The following is a 23,635-nucleotide window of genomic DNA, read 5'->3' as shown; positions in this document are numbered from 1 at the left end:
AAAACAGTGATAACGTTTACTAGAAGCATTTTTGCAAATATGTTTCTATGCAAAGATGTAATTCATCTATGTGCATTTCAATTTTGACTGGAATGTCCCTTTAATCTCACCAGAGGGGAAAGCTTTAGAATCATCAAGCCCATATTCTTGGTCAGTAATACTCAAATTCTTAAAGAGCATGTCATTTTTGTATGTAATATCTTCATCAAAATATCTCTTGAAAATCTTACATGATGAGATCTAGGTATATCTGTTCTAAGCGATGTTGAAGCTAGGAAAGCTTAACACACATTTTGTGAAATTCATATTATTATAAAAATTATTCATAGCTACTTTTAAAGGTTATCAGTGGGGAAATCACAGCAACTTAAAGGGACATGAAAGCCAATTTTTTTTCTTTCGTGATTTAGAAAGAGCATGTAATTTTAAACAACTTTCTAATTTACTTCTATTATCTAATTTGCTTCATTCTCTTGATATCACTTGCTGAAAAGCATATCTAGATATGCTCAGTAGCTGCTGATTGGTTGCTGCACCTAGAGGCCTTATGTGATTGGCTCACACATGTGCATTGCTATTTCTTCAACAAAAGATATCTAAAGAATTGAGCAAATTAGATAATAGAAGTAAATTGGAAAGTTGTTTAAAATTGCATGCCCTATCTGAATCATGAAAGTTTAATTTTGACTAGACTGTCCCTTTAAAGACACTTTAAATGTAATTATTTACTATACAACACAAAGCCTAACCTTTTACAAGCTAAATGCAATAGTCAAAACATTGAAAAATATCACTACACATTAAAGGGACGTTAAACCCAAAAAAATTATTCTCCAATTTACTTATAATATTAAATTTGCTCCATTCTCATGGTATTTTTTGTTGAAGAGCATACGTAGATAGTGTACATGTATCTGGGACACTGTATATTAAAAAAAAAAAAAAAAAAAAAAAAGCATCATTGAAAAACTGCTGCCATGTAGTGCTTCAGACACGTACGCGCTCCTAAGCCTACATACCTGCATTTCAACAAAGGATGCTATTTCATATTTTGAAAAGTTTTTTATTTATTTTTTATTTTATACTTAAAATATTTTGGTTTCATGTCCCTTTAATGCCAAATGTAATAATAACTCTAGTTTACTATTGTATATGTTTTCATGGGATGCTTCAGTCATGGTTTACAATTTATTTTGTACTACTAATATCTGATTTTATCTTCATTTTGCTGATCGGACAAAGAAGTAAAACATATTTTGACACTTCCTTGTCCAGCTAGTTTCCTATGAGTAACAGAGTCAGAGTTCCTGTAACATGCAGGAAATACTCTTTTTTTAGCATTGTAATCCTTTATGAGCTCACTTGACAGTAATGATGTGGTATACAGAGACTCGCTATTACCGTACTGTTATAACCAATATTGATTTTTCATTCCTACATGTTATGTTTGCAGTAGCGGATTCATCAGTGTCTATTATGTATTCACTCATTGCTTATTTCCAAATTTCTACTATCCCCACTTACCCCAGTTTTGTTGCTCATTATCGTTATAACATGGAAGCACAGATTACCTGTGTATTGTGTTCCAGATGTCTAAAAAACGAACAGATCCTCAAATAGTTTTGATAAAACGAGGGCCAACCAAGTAAGAAAAAAAGTTTGCTGTAATAGATTCATTGCTGCTAATAATATAATATAGCCCTTTAAATTTATTACAAATTTGTATTTTATATCCTTTTTTTTTTTCCTTTCAAAATTGAAGGGGGTCCCCATCTTCCGCTGCTTTTTAATTTATTTATTTTTTATATTACAATCAGCAAACGACAATTCAGCCTAACCAAAGGCAAGTGCCTGCCCCAATTGATTTTTTTTCCCCTCTGTGTTCACGTAGCTGGTGCATATATTCTCTTCAACCTATCACAGGACGTAATCTTTACAGGTGTGTGTCTTAGCTAGCGAGCCAGCATGGCAGCTCTGGTTGAGTGGACGTCTTTCGATAGTCTGGACTGCTCGCTGCTGATTATAACAAAAACATAGCGGACAGAGGAATGTTTGTTTTATAAAACAAAATGAAAACTTGTAATATATTTAAAAGGGGGTTATATTATTAGCAACAATTAATCTACTACTGCAAAGTTTTTTTTCTTACCTTGACTTTCCCTTACCATGTGAAGCCAGATTGCCACTACAGTAACACTGTAAAGTAAAGAAGGAGGCAGGTGGGTGGCCCATTGTGGGAGGGGGGATGAAGAGGCATGTCCCTGAACTACAGAAAATGATTTGACTACAAAAAAGTGATCGCTTTGAGGGGGAGGTGGGCGGGTGAGGAGGGATCCCTACACTACAAAAAAGGAAATTTATGCTAACCTGATAAATGTATTTCTTTTACGATATGACAAGTCCACAGATTTCATCCTTACTTATGGGATATCGCCTCCTGGTAAGCAGGAGGAGGCAAAGAGCACCACAGCAGAGCTGTATATATAGCTCCTCCCTTCCCTCCCACTCCAGTCATTCGACCGAAGATAGGAAGAGAAAGGAAAAGCCAAGGTGCACAGGTGACTGAAGTTTAACAAAAATAAAAACCTGTCTTAGAAAATGACAGGGTGGGCCGTGGACTCGTCATATAATAAAAGAAATAAATTTATCAGGCAAGCATAAATTTCCTTTTACAAGATATGACGAGTCCACAGATTTCATCCTTACGTATGGGATACAATACCAAAGCTATAGGACACGGATTAAAGGGAGTGACAAGACAGGAACCTAAAAGGAAGGCACCACTGCTTGAAGAACCTTTCTCCCAAAAACAGCCTCGGACGAGGCAAAAGTAGCAAAATAGATAAAGCAGAAATCTGTCCCTTTAAGGAACTTGCTGATAACCCTTTCTCCAAACCTTCTTGGAGAAAAGATAAAATCCTAATCTTACTCCATGAGTAGCCCTCGGATTCGCACCAATAAAGATATTTGCACCATATCTTATGGTAAATCTTTCTAGTAACAGGCTTACGTACCTGAATCAAAGTATCAATGACCGAATCAGAGAACCCTCGCTTAGATAAAATCAAGCATTCAATCTCCAAGCAGTTAGATGCAGAGAAACTAGATTCGGATGATGGAAGGGTCCCTGAATGAGAAGGTCCTGCCTCAATGGAAGCTTCCACGGTGGCAGAGAGGACATGTCCACCTGATCGGCATACCAAGTCCTGCGAGGCCACGCAGGAGCGATGAGAATCACAGAAGCCCTCTCCTGTTTGATCCGAGCAATCACCCGGGGAAGGAGAGAAAAACGGTGGAAACACATAAGCTAGGTTGAACGACCAAGGCATCTATCAGTTCGGCCTGAGGATCCCTGGACCTGGATCTGTATCTCGGGAGCTTGGCATTCTGACGAGATGCCATAAGATCCAGCTCCGGTCTGCCCCATCTGAGAATCAGGGTGGCAAAGACCTCCGGATGGAGTTCCCATTCCCCCGGATGAAACGTCTGTCTGCTCAAAAAAATCCGCTTCCCAGTTGTCCACTCCTGGGATGTAGATTGCTGACAGATAACAAAAGTGAGTCTCCGCCCACAGAATTATCTTGGATACTTCTGTCCTCACTAAGGAACTCCTTGTTCCTCCCTGATGATTGATGTAAGCCATAGTCGTGATGTTGTCCGACTGAAATCGGATGAATTTGGCCGAAGCCAACTGAGGCCAAGCCTGAAGCACATTGAATATTGCTCTCAACTCCAGAATATTGTTTTGAAGTAGAGACTCCGACCAAGTCCACACACCCTGAGCCTTCAAGGAATTCCAGACTGCGCCCCAACCTAGTAGACCGGCGTCCGTTGTCACTATCACCCATGAGGGTCTGCGGAAGCACGTCCCTTGGGACAGATGATCCGGCAACAACCACCAAAGAAGAGTCTCTTGTCACCTGATTCAGATCTATCTGAGGAGACAAATTTGCATAATCTCCATTCCACTGCCTGAGCATGCTCAGTTGTAGAGGTCTGAGATGAAAACGAGCAAACGGAATGATGTCCATTGCCGCCACCATCAATCCAATTACCTCCATGCACTGAGCCACTGATGGCCGAGGATTGGACTGAAGGGATCGGCATGTATTCAGAATCTTTAAACTTTCTGACTTCCGTCAAAAAGTTTTTCATGGATATAGAGTCTATTAGAGTTCCCAGGAAAGGAACCCTTGTCTGTGGAATTAGTGAACTTTTCTCTAGATTCACCTTCCACCCGTGAGTCCTTAGAAAGGATAGAACAATGTTGGTATGAGACTTTGTCAGCTGATAAGACGCCTGGATCAGAATATCGTCCAGATAAGGCACCACTGTGATGCCCCGCGGCCTGAGAACTGCCAGCAGAGACCCTAGAACCTTTGTGACGATCCTGGGTGCCGTAGCCAACCCGAAAGGAAGGGCCACAAACTGAAAATGTTTGTCCAGAAAGGCAAACCTCAGGAACTGGTGATGATCTCTGTGGATAGGAATATAAAGATATGCATCCTTTAAGTCCACGGTAGTCATATATTGACCCTCCTGGATCAATGGAAGAATTGTCCGAATAGTCCATCTTGAAGGATGGAACTCTGAGAAACTTGTTTAGACTCTTGAGATCTAAAACGGATCGGAACGTTCCCTCTTTTTTGGGAACCACAGAAAGATTTGATTAAAACCCCTGCCCCTGTTCCTGTATTGAAACGGGACAAACTACTCCCATAGTGGAGAAGTCTTTTACACAACGTAAGAACGCCTCTCTTTTTATCTGGTCTACAGACAATCATGAAAGAAGAAACCTTCCCGTTGGGAAGGAATTCTTGAACTCCAACCAATACCCTTGAGACACGATTTCTAGTGTCCAGGGATCCTGAACATCTCTTATCCAAGCCTGGACAAAGAGACAAAGTCTTCCCCCTACTAGATCTGGTCCCGGGCCGGGGGCCGCCCCTTCATGCTGTTTTGGGAGTAGCAGCGGGCTTTTCGGGTTGTTTACCCTTGTTCCAAGCCTGGTTGGGTCTCCAGGTGGACTTGGCTTGTGCATAATTCCCTTCCTGTTTAGCGGAAGAGGGGACTCCCTTGAAATTTCGAAAGAAACGAAAATTACCCTGTCGTCCCCTTTGCTTAGATGTTTTAAGGTGACCCTTACCTCCCGTAATGTCAGAAATGATCTCTTTCAAGTCAGGCCCGAGGATACATCCGCAGACCAAGACTTTAACCATAAATCTCTTCGTGCTAAGATGGCGAATCCTGCATTCTTAGCCGACAATTTGGTGATCTGAAAAGAAGCATCCGTAATAAAAGAATTAGCCAGCTTAAGGGCCTTGATTCTATCCTGTATTTCCTCTAAAGAAGTCTCAGTCCTAAGGGACTCTTCTAGAGCATCAAACCAAAAAGCAGCCGCAGTTGTGACAGTTACAATGCAGGCCGTTGGTTGCAAAAGAAACCCTTGATGAACATAAAGTTTTTTGAGAAGACCCTCCAACTTCTTATCCATGGGGTCTTTGAAAGCACAACTGTCCTCTATAGGAATAGTCGTACGCTTAGCCAGGGAAGAGATAGCTCCCTCCACCTTAGGAATCGTCTGCCAAGAATCCCGCACAGTGTTAGCTATACATTTTCTTAAACATAGGGGAAGGGGAGAACGGGATACCCGGTCTTTCCCATTCCCTAGCAATAATTTCCGAAAATTATCTTAGGAACCGGAAAAACATCAGAATAAGAAGGGACCTCCAAGTATCTGTCCATCTTACTCAATTTCTCTGGAGGGACCACAATAGAGTCACAGTCGTCCAGAGTCATCAATACCTCCCGTAGTAACAGACGGAGGTGTTCAAGCTTAATCCTGAAAGACATCACTTTCAAATCTGTCTGGGGGTAATGCACTTCCTGAATCAGACAGTTCCCCCTCAGACTGGGCCTCCCTACCCCCAATTCAGAGCTCTGGGAGGGTACATCGGAGATAGCCATCAAAGTATCAGAAGTCGCAGGGACCACCTGAGCCTCTTTCCTACTGCGTTTGCCTTGCAAAACTGGCAACTTAGACAAAACTTCTGAAAGGGTGGATGACATAACTGCAGCCATATCCTGCAGTGTAAATGAAGCAGACGCTGTTGAAGAACATGGCGTCGCTTGAGCGGGCGTTAAAGGCTGTGACGCTTGGGGAGAAAGTTGCGGCATACCCTGAATCTCATCATTCTGAGAGCAATCCTTAGACATATCTTTATTAAAGAAAATCTCCTCCTTATACTGTAAGACCCTCTCAATGCATGAGGGACACAACATAACCGGGTGTTCCTCAATGGCATCTAAATACATAGGGCATGTAGTGTGTTCAAGATCATCCATGTTAACAGAAAGTAAAAGCTAGCTTGGTCGTGTCTTTAACAATAAATAGCTAAACGTATAGCCAAAAAAACGTGTGCACTGTGTCTTTAAACACAAACTGTCTTGGTTTTTACCTAGAGTTTGACTTAAATAAAAATACAATTGCAGTATAAATTTTTATCCCAATCTGATAAAAGAATATCCACTGGTAGGGATGCACCGAAATTTCGGCAACCGAAATTTTCGGCCGAAAATGGGCCTATCCTATTTCGGCCGAAAGAGAGACAAGCTGGCCGAAAATTGCATGTTACATTTGTGCCACACTTACACTTGCTGGCCGCCGCTAACCGCATCCATCCACACCTAAATTTAGACCGGTGCAGCTAGAGGCTTTCTAGGCCATTAGGTCAGTAAACTACATTTCCCACAATGCCACTCGCGTATGAACAGCACAGCCTCCTCCCTCCCTTCCTATCTAGAGCGGTATCTGAAGAATCTGCAGTGCGTGCACTTCCTGAAAGGCTCCGGTATTTTGTTGATTTAGTGCTGCTGAGTGCTGACGTTAGTGAGGAGGAAGAGTTGCTCCGGTGCAGGTTCAGCTCTGTTAGAGACAAGGAAGGTTTGATTTACAGCAGCCTAAAACTTAGCAACCCCCCTCTATCTCCAGGCACTACAAAGCTGTAAATCAAACCTCCGTTGTCTGAGGCTAAGGGAGCTGAACTGCTGAACCGGAGCAACTCTTCCTCCACACTAACAGCAGGTTAACCCTCTTCCTCCTTACTAATATGGCAGGAGATGTTATTTAATACACATGAGCGGAACCCTGATCTGCAAAACATTTTTCGATGTACATTGCAGGTCATGTGAATGAGTCATATTAGCAAGGCTGGCTTAATATAAGTGCGAGATCGCAAAGTATCATATTTATAATCTCTCATGTTCCATACACAAACATACTCATGTGACTGTAAATGAAATTATCAATGAAACTACAGATCCCCTGATGTCTTGTGGTGCATGTTTGTAACTTGCAGACTAGCGTTAGCTTTTGAGACAGCATGGCTGCAGGAGGAGAGAAGAAAACTGCTCTGGAGATGGTATGATAGATAGTCCCTGCTATTTATTCATTTGTGCTTGAGCGCAGACAGAGCATATTTATTCCCTGTCTGTGTTTATGTGTAGATACTGGTAGTGTTTAGTACTTTTAGCGAAGCACTTGTACCATCTTTACATTTATTCTCCACTCGTTTTTTTCTCTCACTGTAACTATTTAGGAGTGATTGGCAACTTTTAAATCCAATCCCTTTTTAGCAGCAGCAGTTAACCCTTAGGCAGCAAAAACAGCAATACTCTGTAGTCTTCAATTAAGTCCCATAGGCAGGATAATAACATATGTGGAACACCTTCCTGATTTAATTTTAGTCAGCTGATATGGGAACTGAAGTTAAAAGATATTACTAATGCTGCTTTTAAGGATCCACTATTTTTTATGTTTTGTTATAGAGCACAAGTATTTATCAAATGTTAAACTATTAGAACTGTCATTTACATAAGTGCCTTAAACAGGGAGCTCTCATTCACATATGTGAATGACAACTCTCTGTATAAAGCACTTATGTTACTGTCTTCTCTCTATAAAACACTTCTGTAAATTACAGCTCTGTATAAGCCTCTTCTATGAATGACAGCTCTCTGTATAATGCACTGCTGCTTATTACAGCTCTCTCTTTTATATAGGGCACTCATGTGACTGACAGCTCTCTGAATAATGCACTTCTATTACTAATAACATCTCTCTGTATAATGATCTTACATTACTAAAAGCTCTTTGTATAAGGCACATCTGTTACTGACACCACTTTGTTGTATGAGGGTCTTCTGTTACTGTCTACTCCCTGTATAATGAACTTCTGTTACTGGATTCTCTCTATATAAGGTTCTTATTGGCTGCTCTCTGTATAAGGCCCTTCTGTGAATCACATCTCTCTGTATAAAGCACTAAGGTACCCTATTAATAGAGAGAGCTGTAATAAGCACCAGTGCATTATACAGAGAGCTGTCATTCACAGAAGAGGATTATACAGAGAGTTGTAATTTACACAAGTGTTTTATACAGAGAGAAGACAGTAACATAAGTGCTTTAAACAGAGAGCAGCCAGTATCAGAAGATCCTTATACAAAGTGCTGTCAGTAACAGATGTACCTTATACAGAGAGATGTCAGTAACAGAAGTCTTATACAGAGAGATGTCAGTAACAGAAGAGGTTTATACAGAGAGCTGTTAGTAACAAGAGCCTTATACAGAGAGATGTTGGTAACAGAAGAGGTTTATACAGAAAGGTGCTAGTAACAAGAGCCTTATAAAGAGAGATGTTTAGTAACAGGAGAGCTTTATACAGAGAGGTGCTAGTAACTGAAGAGCCTTATACAGAGAACTGTCAGTAAAAGATGAGCTTCCAACAAACAAATATCAATAGCAAACTTAGAAGAGTCTTATACAGACATTTGTTTAAAGGGATAGGTAACCCAAAATTTTTCTTTCATAATTTAGCTAGAGCATGTGTTTTTAAACAACTTTCTAATTTACTTCTATTAATTTTTTCTTAGTTCTCTTGGTATCTTTATTTTAAAAAGTTGGAATGTAAGCTTAGAAGCCAACCCATTTCTGGAGCACTATTTTAATATCAACAATTATTCTTCATTCAGTCCTAATTGGAAACAGATTTAACAGATTTTTATTTATATTGGTTTATTAAGTTTATTTTCTGTCTAATTTTGGTGAGTTACTTTCAATAAAAGTGTGGTTATTTATTTTAATGGCTTGTAGTTTTTAATTTTAGAGTAATTAAATTAATTAAAAAGTCTAATATTATTAATACAATTATAGAAAAAAACCTATTTTAAAATCATTTTGGAAAAAGGTCATTTTCGGTTTCGGTTTTCGGCCAAGGGCATCCTGAATTTTCGGTTTCGGTCCAGAATTTTCATTTCGGTGCATCCCTATCCACTGGAACACCAAAATTAACAGTCACCTCGCCACAGCTCTGCTGCGGCTCCTACCCGACTCCACTGACCAAGAACTCTCCTCTAAAACGGCATGCCTAAGATCGCTTGTATATACTAGCCACAAGCAGACTTAGGAGCCGTAAGGAATGCAGCCGATCCGTACACCTCATCAAAAACTAACTGCGCGGCTGAACGCGTGAAACTAGGCCCCGCCCTTCGTGGGCGTACACAACACCCCCCGGGAAAAAACAAACTGAGTACCGCCACACACCTGAGTCCGATAAAGAGTATTTTATCGCCCTCCGACTCCGGCATTACTCCCAGCGTCAGCCCCATATTCACAAGTTACTCCTCCATGTTAGCAAGCACATAGGACATGTAGTGAACTCCGCACTAACATAATAAGTGAATCGCCCGTTGCGTCAGCAATTGAATCTAACGCAGCTCCCAGCGCTTCTAAGCCTATTTGTTCATGCCAGATGAGTTGGGAAAAGTGTAACATGTCAGTATCCCATTTTCAATAAAAATGACAACCCACACCTGTTGCAAGGGGAAGCCCATAAACCCTCACAGAAAAAGGCAGAGTACAGTCAGTTCTGGGATACGCTGCAGAGCCCCAGAAATAAAGAACGGCACTTACCTCCATGCTGAGGAACAGCATGATAATCTCACAGTGCCAAGAGGTCCACTCTTCCTCCTGATATCCTGTGAAGGTAGAAGGGTCTTAGTTAATATTCTAAGACCGTACACAGAGAAGCAGCACAAACATGGGAGGCGCAGTGAAGCTAAAAACTCCACTAGTTCCCATAACCTAAAAGGCTATTTCCAGACGCTGCTCTGTAGTAAAATAGTACACTTGGCACCATTTAAAAATAAAAAACTCTTGATTGAAGAATCCAAACTAACACCTCACTTTACCTCTTTCTATCACTAACACAGGCAAAGAGAATGACTGAGGTGGGAGGGGAGGGAGGAGCTATATATGCAGCTCTGCTGTGGTGCTCTTTGCCTCCTCCTACTGACCAGGAGGCGACATTCCATAAGTAAGGATGAAATCCGTGGACTCGTCATACCTTGTAAAAGAAAAATGAATGTAAAAGGCCCTACACTGGGCCTTTAAGTCTTCCTAACATAAAGCTTTAGAATTTTCTAACCAACATGCACTCAATAGCAGTATTACTAATTAATTTCTAGAAGATTTTTCTCTCTTGAGAGTATGTCCAATCAGAATTTACTAAATATAGTAACATAGTAGATGAGGCTGAAAAAAGATAGAAGTCCATTGAGTACAATCTATACAAATCTTAAAGTGAATGAAAAGTCTCATAAATGAGTGTCCGGTTTTTGAAACTACTACCGTTTTTTGTTAAATACTTAGCTTTTTCTTTAGCAAACACAGACCGTGGTCTTCCGCTCGCAGCTCCTCTGTACTTACCTCAAGCAATGACGAAACCGGCTTTCCCCAATCATGGCGTGCACCCCAGAGCGTCCATCTTGTGAGGCCACACCATGATTGTAGGAAGCCGGTTTCGTCATTAAAGTGCTAAGTACAGAGGAGCTGCGGGCGGGGGAACCGCTGCAATGTAAAGTTTAATGAATGAAAATGCCCCTTCGTCAGGGTTTTTCCCTGTTGTGTTTGCCATGTGCTGCTGGCAGCCATTTTACTCACCTCTCTTCCTGACTTGGTGCATTGTGGGGGATGCTGCTCACTTCCTGCACTTCCTTTTATGGCCAGACTGTTGTACATCATCCATGTGAGACAGGATGCAGTCTCAGAATTGTGATGTCATAACTTATTATTTAAAGAGCCTCTGTTCAGTATGCTTTGCCTTTGCGTTGTCTGAGACCTGTTTGTGAGAGTTCCTGTGTATTACCTGGCTGCCTGACGTCCTTCCTGGTTCCTGGCTTGTTCCTGACTCTGCTGTTCTCCTTGTTCCTTATTCCAGCTCGTCTGACTATTCGCTTTGGCTCCTGACTCGGCTCGTCTGACTACCAGCTCTGGTTTTGACTCCTGGCTTGTTATTTGACTTGTGGAAATTTTATAATTTTTTGCTATTAATAAAGGTGTGATTATTTTTGCACTTCTCGTCTCAGTCTGATTCCTGGCACCCTGACATTACGCAAAGGACATGAATCCATGAATGCTGCTAATTATCCACCTTTACATGCCATCATTTCCAGGATGGATGTACAGGATCACAGCTTGGATCAATTTGCACTAGCCCTGCAAACCCTGCTGACTCGCACTGCACATTTGGACCAAAGTGTCCCGCATGTTATGGCTGCTCCTGTTTCCGCTGCTGCACCTTTGCTACCAGGAGCATGTCCGGTTCTGCACCTCTACCTCAGCGATATGGAGGCGATCCTATTCAGTGCAGAGGGTTTTTGAACCAGGTGGGCATTTACTTTGAGATGCTACCTCAGACGTTTCCCTCTGACAGAGCTAAGGTGGGATTTCTCATCTCGTTACTCTCACACAGCTCTTGCCTGGGCTAATCCCTTGTGGGAGACAAATAAACCTGTGATTTTAAATTACCCTGAATTTGTGGCCTCCTTTCGAAGGGTATTTGATGTTCCGGCTCGCTCCTCCTCTGCTGCTAAACGACTCAAGTCCATTCAGCAAGGTACAAGATCTGTTGCTCAGTATGCTATTGAGTTCCGTACGCTTGCCGCAGAGGTAGGTTGGAACAATGAAGCCCTTGTTGCAGCCTTCTTTCATGGGCTCTCTGATGCGATTAAAGACGAAGTTGCTGACAGAGATTTACAAGAGGATCTCGAGGCATTGGTGTCTTTTTTATTCTAATTGACATCAGACTCAGAGAAAGGCCCTCTTTCTTGGAGCACTTGCATAAGCCTCCTGTTCCATTGTCTCCTATGCGTTTGTGCGTTAGTTCCCACCCATGCCTCCCTCTCCTCCCATGCCTCCTGGTCCCGAGTCACCAGGTACTGCTGAGCCGATGCAGTTGGGATTCATGCGTCTCTCTGCGGCGGAGAGGGCCTTTAGGAGGAGGCAGGGGCTCTGCCTCTATTGTGGGTTACAGGGCCACCTTTTGAAGTCTTGTCCTACACGGCCGGGAAACGCTCACACCTAAGGTCCTGTCGGGGGCAGACCTTGGGTGGTTTATCCTTGTCCCCGGAACCGCTTAAGGAGAAACCTTTGGTCACGGTTGTCCTTTCCTTGGTGGACTCCTCCATAGTCACTCAGGCTCTTGTTGACTCCGGTGCTGCTGGCTATTTCATTGACAGTGCTTTTGTATCAAAGCACTCCATTCCTGTTTTGCCTCGGTCCGTTCCGCTTGCTATTGAGGCCATTGATGGCAGGCCCCTTCAGCCCGCACTCGTTACTCACGAAACTGCTCCGTTATCCATGGCTGTTGGGGCTCTCCATTTTGAAACCCTCCAGTTCCAAGTGATAAACTCTCCGCATTTTCCAGTTGTTCTGGGTTATCCCTGGCTCCAAAAGCACAATCCCAATCTTGACTGGCGCAGGTCTGAAATTTTGTTGTGGTCCCCGCAATGTATTTCCACTTGTCTTCGGAAACCAGTTAAAGTCTTGTGCACTTCTTAGGAATCTCAATTGCCAGAGGAGTACCGAGAGTTCCGAGACGTGTTTGACAAGGTGCGTGCCGGTACGTTGCCTCCTCACCGGTCTTACGATTGTGCCATAGACATGCATCCCGGAGCCATTCCTCCTCGGGGCCGGGTGTACCCTCTGTCTGTTGCAGAGAATTGTGCTATGGAGGAGTATGTTGCTGATGCTCTGTCGCGGGGGATCATCCGCAAATCCTGCTCTCCTGCAGGGGCTGGCTTCTTCTTTGTGAAGAAAAAGGGTGGCGAGTTAAGACCATGTATCGATTATAGGGGTCTTAATCGTCTTACCATTAAGAATGCTTACCCTATTCCGCTCATTACGGAACTCTTTGACCGCCTCAAGGGAGCTACGGTCTTTACTAAACTTGATTTGAGAGGAGCGTACAATCTCGTTAGGTTTAAGGAGGGTCACGAATGGAAAACAGCATTTAACACCAGGAGCGGGCATTATGAGTATCTTGTAATGCCCTTTGGCCTATGTAATGCTCCTGTTGTTTCCCAGGAATTTATTAATGATGTCCTACGAGATATGTTGCAACAGTGTGTTGTGGTGTACTTAGACAACATCCTCATACACTCACCCACACTTGAGGCTCATCGTTCTGATGTTACACGGGTTCTTCAGAGACTACGTGAGAACGGCCTGTTTTGTAAACTTGAGAAATGTGAGTTCAGACTCAAGTAACCTTCCTAGGTTATGTTATCTCCGTTGCAGGGTTCTCCAAGGATCCTGACAAGTTATCTGCAGTTCTGCAGTGGCCTCGCCCAGTTGGTCTTCAGTCTATTCAATGTTTTTTGGGGTTTACCAATTACTATAAAAAGCTTATTAAAAACTTTTCTTCCTTGGTCAAACCTATCGCAGACATGACCCGTAAAGAGAATGATCCACTCCATTGGTCCCCTACTGCCATTGAGGCCTTTGATAGTCTTAAGACTGGTCGATGCATCTGAGACTGGAGTAGGTGCCCTCTTGTCTCAACGTCCTACGCCTGACGGTTCCTTGCATCCATGTGGTTTCTTCTCTAAGAAATTGTCTCCAGCAGAGTGCAATTATGAAATTGGCGACAGGGAACTACTGGCCATAATTTTGGCACTCAAGGAATGGAGGCATCTTCTCGAGGGTACTAGCGTGCCAGTGCTCATTCTTAGTGACCACAAGAATTTAACTTATCTATCTGAAGCAAAACGTTTGTCGCCCGACAGGCCAGATAGGCGCTATTTTTGTCTCAATTTAATTATGTGGTCTCCTACCTGCCTGGTAGTAAGAATAATAGGGCTGATGCCCTCTCTCGACAATTTTAGCCAATGTCCAAGGAGGAGTCTGTACCTACTCCTGTTATACCTCCTGATCATATTTTGGCTACCATACGTACTAATTTGACTTCTCCCTTGGGGGAGGAGATCCTGGCTGCACAAACCAATGCACCGCCTGAGAAACCTAGTGGTAAGTGTTTTGTTCCTAAGAATCTTCAAACTAAACCTTTGCACACTTACCACTATCCTAAAGCCGCAGGTCACCCAGGCAAGAACCAAATGATTTGGTCTGTCACTCGACAATTCTGGTGGCCAGGTCTTCGTTCTGATGTTGCTGCGTATGTTGCCTCCTGCTCAGTTTGTGCACAGAATAAGACTCCTCAACGTCTTCCTGTGGGTCTTCTTCAACCTATTGCTAATGGTGAGCGTCTTTGGACACATCTTTCCATGGACTTCATTGTCAAGCTCCCTGTTTCCAATGGCAATACTGTTATCCTTATGGTGGTTGACCGTTTTTCTAAAATGTCACATTGCATTCCCTTGATGAAGCTGCCTACCGCTCAGGAGCTTGCTTCAATTTTTGCCCGGGAGGTCTTCCGTTTACATGGGTTACCCAAGGAGATAGTGTTGGACCGGGGTAGCCAGTTTGTCTCCAGATTTTGGCGTTCCTTCTGTGCTCAAATGGGGATCCAGCTTTCCTTCTCCTCAGCATATCACCCTCAATCCAATGGGGCTGCGGAACGGTCTAATCAAGCTCTGGAACAGTTCCTCCGTTGCTATGTCTCAGATCACCACAATAATTGGTCTGAACTGTTACCTTGGGCAGAGTTTGCTCGGAATAGTGCTACTAATGCCTCCTCCAAGTTATCCCCGTTCATGGCGAATTATGGGTTTCAACCATCCTTGTTGCCCGATTCATTCATGTCTCAGGGTATTCCGGCTTTGGAGAAGCATCTCCGGCAACTTCGTTCCACGTGGGTGCAGATACAGGATTCCCTTCATTGTTCTATGCAGCGCCAAAAGTTCCAGGCTGTCCTCCTGCAACTTGAACCTTCGTGTGCCTTCCAATAAATTGGCTCCCCGTTATGTTGGTCCTTTTCGAATACTCCGAAGGGTTAATCCTGTGGCCTACGCTCTTGACCTTCCTCCTGTTATGCGCATCTCCAATATTTTTCATGTCTCCCTCTTGAAACCATTGGTTTGTAATCGGTTTACCACTGTGTTGCCTCGTCCCCGTCCTATATTTGTTGACAACCATGAGGAGTATGAGGTAAGCAGCATTATTGTTACTCTCGTATGTCCAGGGGCCGTGTACAGTATTTGGTTCACTGGAGGGGCTACAGTCCGGAGGAGCGTTCTTGAGTTCCCTCCTCTGATGTTCATGCTCCTGCCCTCCTCCGTGCCTTCCATGCCCGTTTTCCACAATAAGCCTTTTGTCCTCCTGCGGGGGAGGGGTCGTTGAGGGGAGGGTACTGTCAGGGTTTTTCCCTGTTGTGTTTGACATGTGCTGCTGGCAGCCATTTTACTCACCTCTCTTCCTGACTTGGTGCATTGTGGGGGATGCTGCTCACTTCCTCCTCTTCCTTTTATGGCCAGACTGTTGTGCATCATCCATGTGAGACAGGATGCAGTCTCAGAATTGTGATGTCATCATTTATTATTTAAAGGGCATCTGTTCAGTATGCTTTGCCTTTGCGTTGTCTGAGACCTGTTTGTGAGAGTTCCTGTGTATTACCTGGCTGCCTGACGTCCTTCCTGGTTCCTGATCCCTGGCTTGTTCCTGACTCTGCTGTTCTCCTTGTTCCCGATTCCGGCTCGTCTGACTATTCGCTTTGGCTCCTGACTCGGCTCGTCTGACTACCAGCTCTGGTTTTCAATCCTGGCTTGTTATGACTTGTGAACATTTTATATTTTTTTGCTATTAATAAAGGTGTGATTATTTTTGCACTTCTCGTCTCAGTCTGATACCTGGCACCCTGTTTTTAATTGAATTTTTAAAAACAGGGCACTCATTCATAAAACTTTACATTCACTTTAATATACTTACAATAAAAGCTCCAGTTGATCTTAAATTAATCCCATTAAAAAAGGGTGACCCATTTAACATTATATCCCTGAATTCTGTTTCTAGCTAGAAATTCATCTAAACCATTTTTAAATGTATCTAAGGTATTAGCATTTACTACCTCCTTAGGTAATGAGTTCCAGAATTCGATTGCTCTTATAAGTAAAAAAACATTTACTTTGCTGGAGATTAAATCCCCTTTCCTGCAGCCTTAAATTTTGACCTTGTCAGAAACAATTTTCTTGGAATAAACAGAGCTTCTGACATCTCTGTGTATGGGCCTTGAATATATTATATAAAGTAATCATGTCACCTCTCAAGCACCTTTTTTTTCTTGAGAACATAGACCCAGTTTTAGCCTCTCCTCATAACTTAAATTCTCAATTCCCCTTATAAGCTTGGTGGCCTTTCTCTGAACGTTTTCTAAGTCTGCAATGTCTTTTTTTGAGATTGGTCCCCAGAACTGCACTCCATACTCAAGGTGAGGTCTTACCAGGGATTTATATAATGACAGACTTATGCTTTCCTCCTTTGTATCAATGCCTCTTTTAATACATGCTAGTATCTTATTATCCTTAGAAGCCGCTGCCCTACATTGTGCGCTCATCTTTAGCTTGTTATCTATTACTATTTCCAAATCCCTTTCCTCTGTTATGCCAAGTCAAGTCCCATTTAAATATTAGGTAAACCTGCTTATTTTTACTTCCAAAATGTAGAATCTTGCATTTTGCAGAATTAAATCTCATTTTCCATTTACCTGCCCATTCTTCTAATTTTTATAGATCAATTTCATCCTGCATTGACCTAATGAATGACCTTACACAACTTTGTATCATCTGCAAAAAAAAGTGATGTTGCTAATTAATTCTTGACCCGTCATTAATAAAAATATTTAAAAAAAACAGGGACCAGTACTAATCAGTTTACTACTACTCGTTGCTCCCTGTATTTTATCCAGTTATTTATCCATAAGCTAACATTTTCAGCTATTCCCAGTGCCTTAATTTTGTACATTTATCGCTCAGGTAGCACTGTATCAGACGCCTTTGAAAAATCTAAGTATATCACATCAACTGATTCCCCTTTATATATAGTTTTACTTACTTTCTTGAAGAATCTAATTAGATTAGTTTGACATGATCTATTTCTCATAAAACCATGCTAATTTGATCTCATAATCTTGTTTACACATATATACTCATCAATATAATCCCTTTTAATCCCTTCAAGTATCTTTCCCACTATTGATGTCAGACTAACTGGTCTATAGCTTCCTGGATCAGCCCTGCTTCTCTTTTTAAAAATTGGCACTACATCAGCATTACGCCAGTCCTGGAGTACTATACCCGAGGATAATGATTCTTGAAAAATTAAGTGTAGAGGTTTTTCTATAACAGTGCTAAATTCCCGTAAAACCCTTGGGTGTATTCCATCTGGGCCTTGAGTTTTATTTACCTTAAAGTGAAGGTCCATTTTGATGAATTAGTGCCCGGTTTTTAATAAACCTATTAAAAACAAAGGCACTTTAATTCATGAAAATTGACATTTCACTGTTTTCTTCAAAAATGTACCTTTTAATCCTGAATGCCGCACCAGCGATTCCCCCAGCCGTCGGAAGCCTCTACAAACGTCAGAAATGACGAATCAGGCTTCCTCCAATCACAGCTTCCCTCCGGGGGAATCTTAGCCTGGTGCAACTCTGTGATTGGAGGGAGCCGGATTCGTCATTTTTGACCCACGAAGACGGCTTGTGACGGGCAGAGGAAGTGCTGGAGCGGCTGCCAGGATTAAAAGGTAAGTTTTTGAAGAAAACAGTGAAATGTCAATTTTGATGAATTAAAGTGCCCTTGTTTTTAATAAAACCGGGCACTAATTCATCAAAATGGACCTTCACTTTAATATTATCCAGTTTTTTCCTATTATCCTCTAGAGATAAGCAAGTTAATGGTATGGGCTGGCATGTTCTAGTTTGTTTCAAAGCATCCTCCACTGGTTCCTCTCTAGTGTATACTGAAGAAAAGAATTGGTGTAGTACCTCAGCCTTCTCCTTGCCACTGTTAATCAACCTTCAAGCATTTTAATATACCTATATTGTCCTTATATTGTGTGTGTAAATATATATATATATATATATATATATATCATCACTTTCAAGTAATTTAACATATGTAATATGTCTCTTTAAATAAAACGTCAGGCTGTATAATGAATGACTAGTAATGTGTGTGTTCATTATGAAGAGGCGGGATATACAACATACTTAGCTAAGCCCTATTAAATTAAAAGAAGAGACAGTTGCCTACAGATTACTGCAGACCTTGGTATTAAACAAATGATGTTCGTCACTCACCAGATACTGCAGGGTTCCCACGAAGGATGTGCACAGACTGCCCTGATCCAACTCCTTTGCATATCCCAAATCAATAATCTTGTGGATTAGCTGGAAAAGAAGATATATTGTTGACAATACCCAGCTTCTCTCAGGTTGTTTTGTCGGTCTTCTTAAAAGGATATTATAGTCATTTGATACTCAAAGAAATACTCAAATTAACAAAATATTTAAAAATTCCATATACACTTTTTAAAAGTATATTTCTTTATAGCTTTTTAGTCAATAAACGCCTCAAAAATGCTAAAAGTGGAGGTGTACTGTAAAATTGCTTTCTCCTTAATGTGTTTCCAGTGACTTGTTATACCAGCAGTATAAAAAGTATAAGTACTTAATTTAGGTTTGTTTTAGTATATGAAATAGCTGGTTTTGTTCTTTGACACTATAACTTATCAAAATGGGCTGAGCTTGCATTTATTGTACCACTTTCTATACACACATGCTCCCTTTTTTTTTTTTTTAAATCTCTGACTGTATATCAAAGCCCAATAAAGAATAACTGAAAATTAACATGTTTTTACTTGTCTCTACTACCTCCCACTAAGCTGTGTTTACAAAGCTTTTCTCAGTATAGGTGGGGATACCACAAGCTAAAGCAGCTATTCCAAATGCAAAAATAAAAAGGCAAAATTGCTTTTTATACTAATTTAACATGCTTCAGCAGGTACAATGGAGAACTAGGAAAATATTAAAGGGGAGAAAATTTTACAGTACACCGTCCCTTTAAAAAAAAGCATAAAGCAGGAATTCATCACACATTTAATAATAAGTATGCTGCAGTTTGAATGACCCTGCTATTTGACACATGGTAACCAATAGATCATTTAAGGAGCTCATTTATATCTGTCTTCTTAAAGGCACAGTAAAGAGGGCTAGGTATTTATGTGCAGCCACCAATCTGCAGCTAGCTCCCAGTAAAGCATTGCTGCTCCTAAACCTACCTAGGTATGTTTTTTAACAAAGAATACCAAGAGAATAAAGCAAATTAGAAAACAAAAGTAGATTGTTAAGAAGTAAATACTCTATCATGAAAGAAACAATTTGGGTTTCACGTCCCTTTAAATCTCATTCATCAGCTTTTTGTCCTACTACTTAGTCCTATCTATTAACAGACTCCTCTTCAAGCATTCACATACTGGTTATTAGTCCACCCTTCTCATGCTAAGATAATGCTTGAAAGAACTGTATATGTAGCAGCTAATTTGCCTTTCTCTGGGGCGAGAACTCACCCTTTGCTCTCCTGGTTGCAAAACAATATTTTCTGGTTTCAAGTCTCGGTGGATGATTCGGTTTTCATGAAGGTACCGGAGTGCAGAAGCTAAGGGACAAAAAGGATAAAAATATGACTAATACTGTTTAATAAAGTCAGAGAGAAGCAATATTCACTTAGAGAGTGTTGTAATAGTATTTTTAGCATAAAAGAGGTAGAAGATTATTCGCTAGCAAAAAGTGTGGTCATTGTCTGCTTGAGTATAGACATATATATATATATATATTTATAATTTTATATATATATACATATATATATATATATATATATATATATATATATATATATATATATATATATGTGTGTGTGTTTATGAGCACAGTCTAAATACTTACAGATGTCACACAGCAGGGTCAGTATTGCTCCCTCCTTAAGTCCACAGCAATTTTCATACAGGTTCAGGTACTAAAAAGAAGAGCAAAATGATAAGCAAAAAAACCACCTAATAATGCCCCATACGCAGATACCTCAAATAATCCGATAAATACCTATATCATACATATACCATTAATTCACTCTTGTAACAATCTATTACAGTGCTGGCTGATATATATTGTCTCACGATTAACACTGATTGGCTAAAATGCAAGTCTTTTATAAGAACTGAATAAGGGGGCTTTCTCCAGTGGCTTAGATACAAGGTAATCACAGAGGTGAAAAGTATATTAATATAACCATGTTGGTTATGCAAAACTAGGTAATGGGTAATAAAGGGATTATCTATCTTTCTTTTTAATGGCACGATGAGTCCACGGATCATCTTAATTACTATTGGGAATACCACTCCTGCCCTGCAGGAGGCGGTAAAGAGCACCACAGCAAAGCTGTTAAATATCACCTCCCTTCCCTCTCAACCCAGTCATTCTCTTTGCCTATGTTAAGTGCAAGGAGGTGGTAAATTAGGTGTTAGATAAGATTATTCAATCAAGAGTTTATTATTTTTAAAAGTAGTGCAAGATTGTGCTGCTTGTCCTAGGGTGTAGCCGTAGTCCATATCAGTCTCTTCAGTAGAGCAGTGGTGGCTTTAAAGCAATGGGAACTTGTGGGACATAATTCTCACTGAGCCTCTCATAGATTGTATGCTGTCCTGTTTGTGAAAGTCTGAGGGAGAAATACACAGTACTTTTTGTTTCCACAGGCCAATGTGAGGGAGAGGACCTCGCTAGCCGGGTGAGCTGCCTTACTGCCGGGCAGATTTCTAAGGTAAGTGCTAAGTTTTATGTACACAGAAAAATTGGCACTTTATTACATACATGGACACAAGATGACATTATCCCTAGGAGTGATAAGTCATAGGGCAGTTACTGCAGGCACTGGGGACGTGGAGAAGTGGCTCTTATATTTATGTTTGGTGTATGATAGCAACTCCCAACGGTTTTATTTTAATTCAGCAGCCGACCGGGAGGTTAGCCTTGTCAACGGCTTTATTTTTCTAGCCTTAGATTATGCATGTTTGGTGCAATTTCCTACTCCCAACGGCTTTATTTACATTACTAGCCGACTGGGAGGTTTAGCTCTTAAAACCGCCATTATGGGTGTTATTTCTTCCGACGGCTCTATCTTTACAAAGTTTTAGCCGCCCGGGAGGTTTATCTGGATACGCCCACGATGGGCGGAGCTAAGCTATGCGACATTGTTTGCGCGCCTTTTTACGTAGACCTTATCCCGATGCAACGGAGAGCGATGGTGGGTCTCCTCTGCTGCGTTATGTCACGCAGCAGAGAGGCTTCACATTCCGTATTAAAAGCATTATTAAGGAGTCCGGATGCTTACTATGTGTTAGTCTCCCATCCGGTGGCAAGCAGACATCTCAACAGGACTTAGCTGAGGTCTGGGGATTGTCTGAATTATATGTTACAGAATTATTTTTTGGAAAAATAAAGAAGTTTATTTTAACATTTAAAGTCAGGCCCTTCAACATGTTAATTAACATATCCAATATCAATTGAATAGATGTAAAGCAGAATAAGGACGTTACTTTTAACATTTAAAGACACAGTAACTCTAGTTAGGATATTCAATTTCTATTGGATCAAAATGTGAATAAAGATGTTACATATTCTTTATGCTTGATAATAAAACTTTTCTGTTTCTCGTGTACGAGAGGATTTTACAGTTCAGAGATTAACCTCTTTTTCAGAGCCAACATTGTCTCGAATGCTGTTCAAGATGCATTATGACAATGTTCAATATATTCTGCAGCCTTCTCCTCAAGTGTCCTAAAAACATAGCGTCCATTCAACCAGTGCCCTGGCTTCCTCCACGACTCCTCCTGGAGGTACCTTGCAAGACATCGCTTCCCTCTAGTACTAGATGGTCTCGGGTGCGTTGTCGGCTTTTCCCATGCTGCAGGGACAGCGCAAGAGGAAAACTAAACATTCAGTGAGCGAGGTTTCTGTCACGGTTGTTGCTATCTCAGAAGTCCCCTCCCAGGCCTGAGGAAGAGGATACTTCGGTAGCATCCGAAGATAAAATCTCAGTTTCTGACAGTATAATTCCTCCTGCTGATACTGAAGTAGTATCTTTCAGGTTTAAGCTAAAACACCTCTGTCTGTTACTTAAGGAGGTTTTAGCTACTCAGGACAACAACGACACTATGGTTGTTGTTAATCTTATGATGTACCAGATCGAGTTTCCAAGATCATTGCTAAGGAATGGGAGGGAACGGATATCCCTTTTTTCTCCATTTCCTATATTTGGAAGAGATGTTTACCCATAGCAGACGCTTTCAATGAATCTCGTCAGACGGTATCTAAGGTGGAAAGGACAATTTCTAGCCGGGAGACCTACTATTCCCATACAGGATAGTTGTTCCTTTAAGGATCCTAGGGATAAGAGGTTAGAGGGGTTGCTCAAAATGGTCTCAAGAGTCTAATCAAATTCCTAAGAGTACAGTCCTTCAAGATGGAAACTATTCGTTCCATTCTCCCTTTGGTCCAAGAAGGTCAATTTATGACAACGGCGTATTTAAAGGATGCGTACTTGCATGTTCCCATTCACAGGGACCATCACAGGTTTCTAAGGTTTGCCTTTCTAGACAAACACTTCCAATTTGTGGCTTTGCCCTTCGGTCTTGCCACAGCTCCCAGAATTTTCTCAAAGGTTCTGGGTTTGTTGTTGGCGGTGCTTCGGTTACAGGGCATTGCATGGGCGCCCTATCTGGACGACAGCCTAGTCCAGGCGCCATCTTTTCAAAGCAAGATCCCACACAGAAATGTTGTTATACTTCCTGCGATATCAAGGATGGAAGGTAAATTTGGAAAGGAGTTCCTTAGTCCCATGGACAAGGGTAACCTTCTTGGGAACCATAATAGATTCCTCATCAATGAAGATTTTTCTGACAGAAGTCAGGAAATCAAAGATCTTCAATATGTATATAGCTCTTCAGTCCACTCTTCGGCCATCAGTGGCTCAGTGCATGGAGGTAATTGGGTTGATGGTGACGGCAATGGACATCATCCCGTTTGCTCAGTTCCACCTCAGATTATGCGGACTTGTCTCCCCGAATACTACTGGAGCAGAAGACAACAGATTCTCTTCAATGTTGGTTGTCTCTGGATCATCTCTCCCAGGGAACCTGCTTTCGCAGACCATCTTGGGTGATTGTGACAACAGATGCCAGCCTTCTAGGATGGGGAGCAGTCTGGGGCTCCCTAAGACTCAGGGAGTTGGTACTCAGTCAGAGTCTGTTCTACCCATATAACATTCTGGGGCCGAGAGCGATCTTCAATGCTCT

At 41.6% G+C, this 23,635-nt stretch overlaps 1 protein-coding gene across 1 annotated transcript in view; it reads right to left on the bottom strand.

Annotated features, from left to right (window-relative positions):
* IKBKB (inhibitor of nuclear factor kappa B kinase subunit beta) overlaps positions 1-23,635 on the bottom strand; it is a 221,534-nt gene that overhangs the window by 148,274 nt on the left and 49,625 nt on the right. Inside the window, exons 5-7 of the mRNA XM_053718001.1 lie at positions 20,235-20,304; positions 19,859-19,947; positions 18,591-18,680 (exon numbers count right to left, since the gene is read on the bottom strand). Coding sequence (XP_053573976.1) covers positions 18,591-18,680; positions 19,859-19,947; positions 20,235-20,304 — 249 coding nt within the window. The remainder of the gene's footprint in view (positions 1-18,590; positions 18,681-19,858; positions 19,948-20,234; positions 20,305-23,635) is intronic.

This window comes from Bombina bombina, chromosome 6 (assembly GCF_027579735.1).
Source record: "Bombina bombina isolate aBomBom1 chromosome 6, aBomBom1.pri, whole genome shotgun sequence".
NCBI classification, from domain to species: domain Eukaryota; kingdom Metazoa; phylum Chordata; class Amphibia; order Anura; family Bombinatoridae; genus Bombina; species Bombina bombina.
Note: the sequence above shows the minus strand (reverse complement) of the source record. Positions and strands in the feature narration are given on the sequence as shown.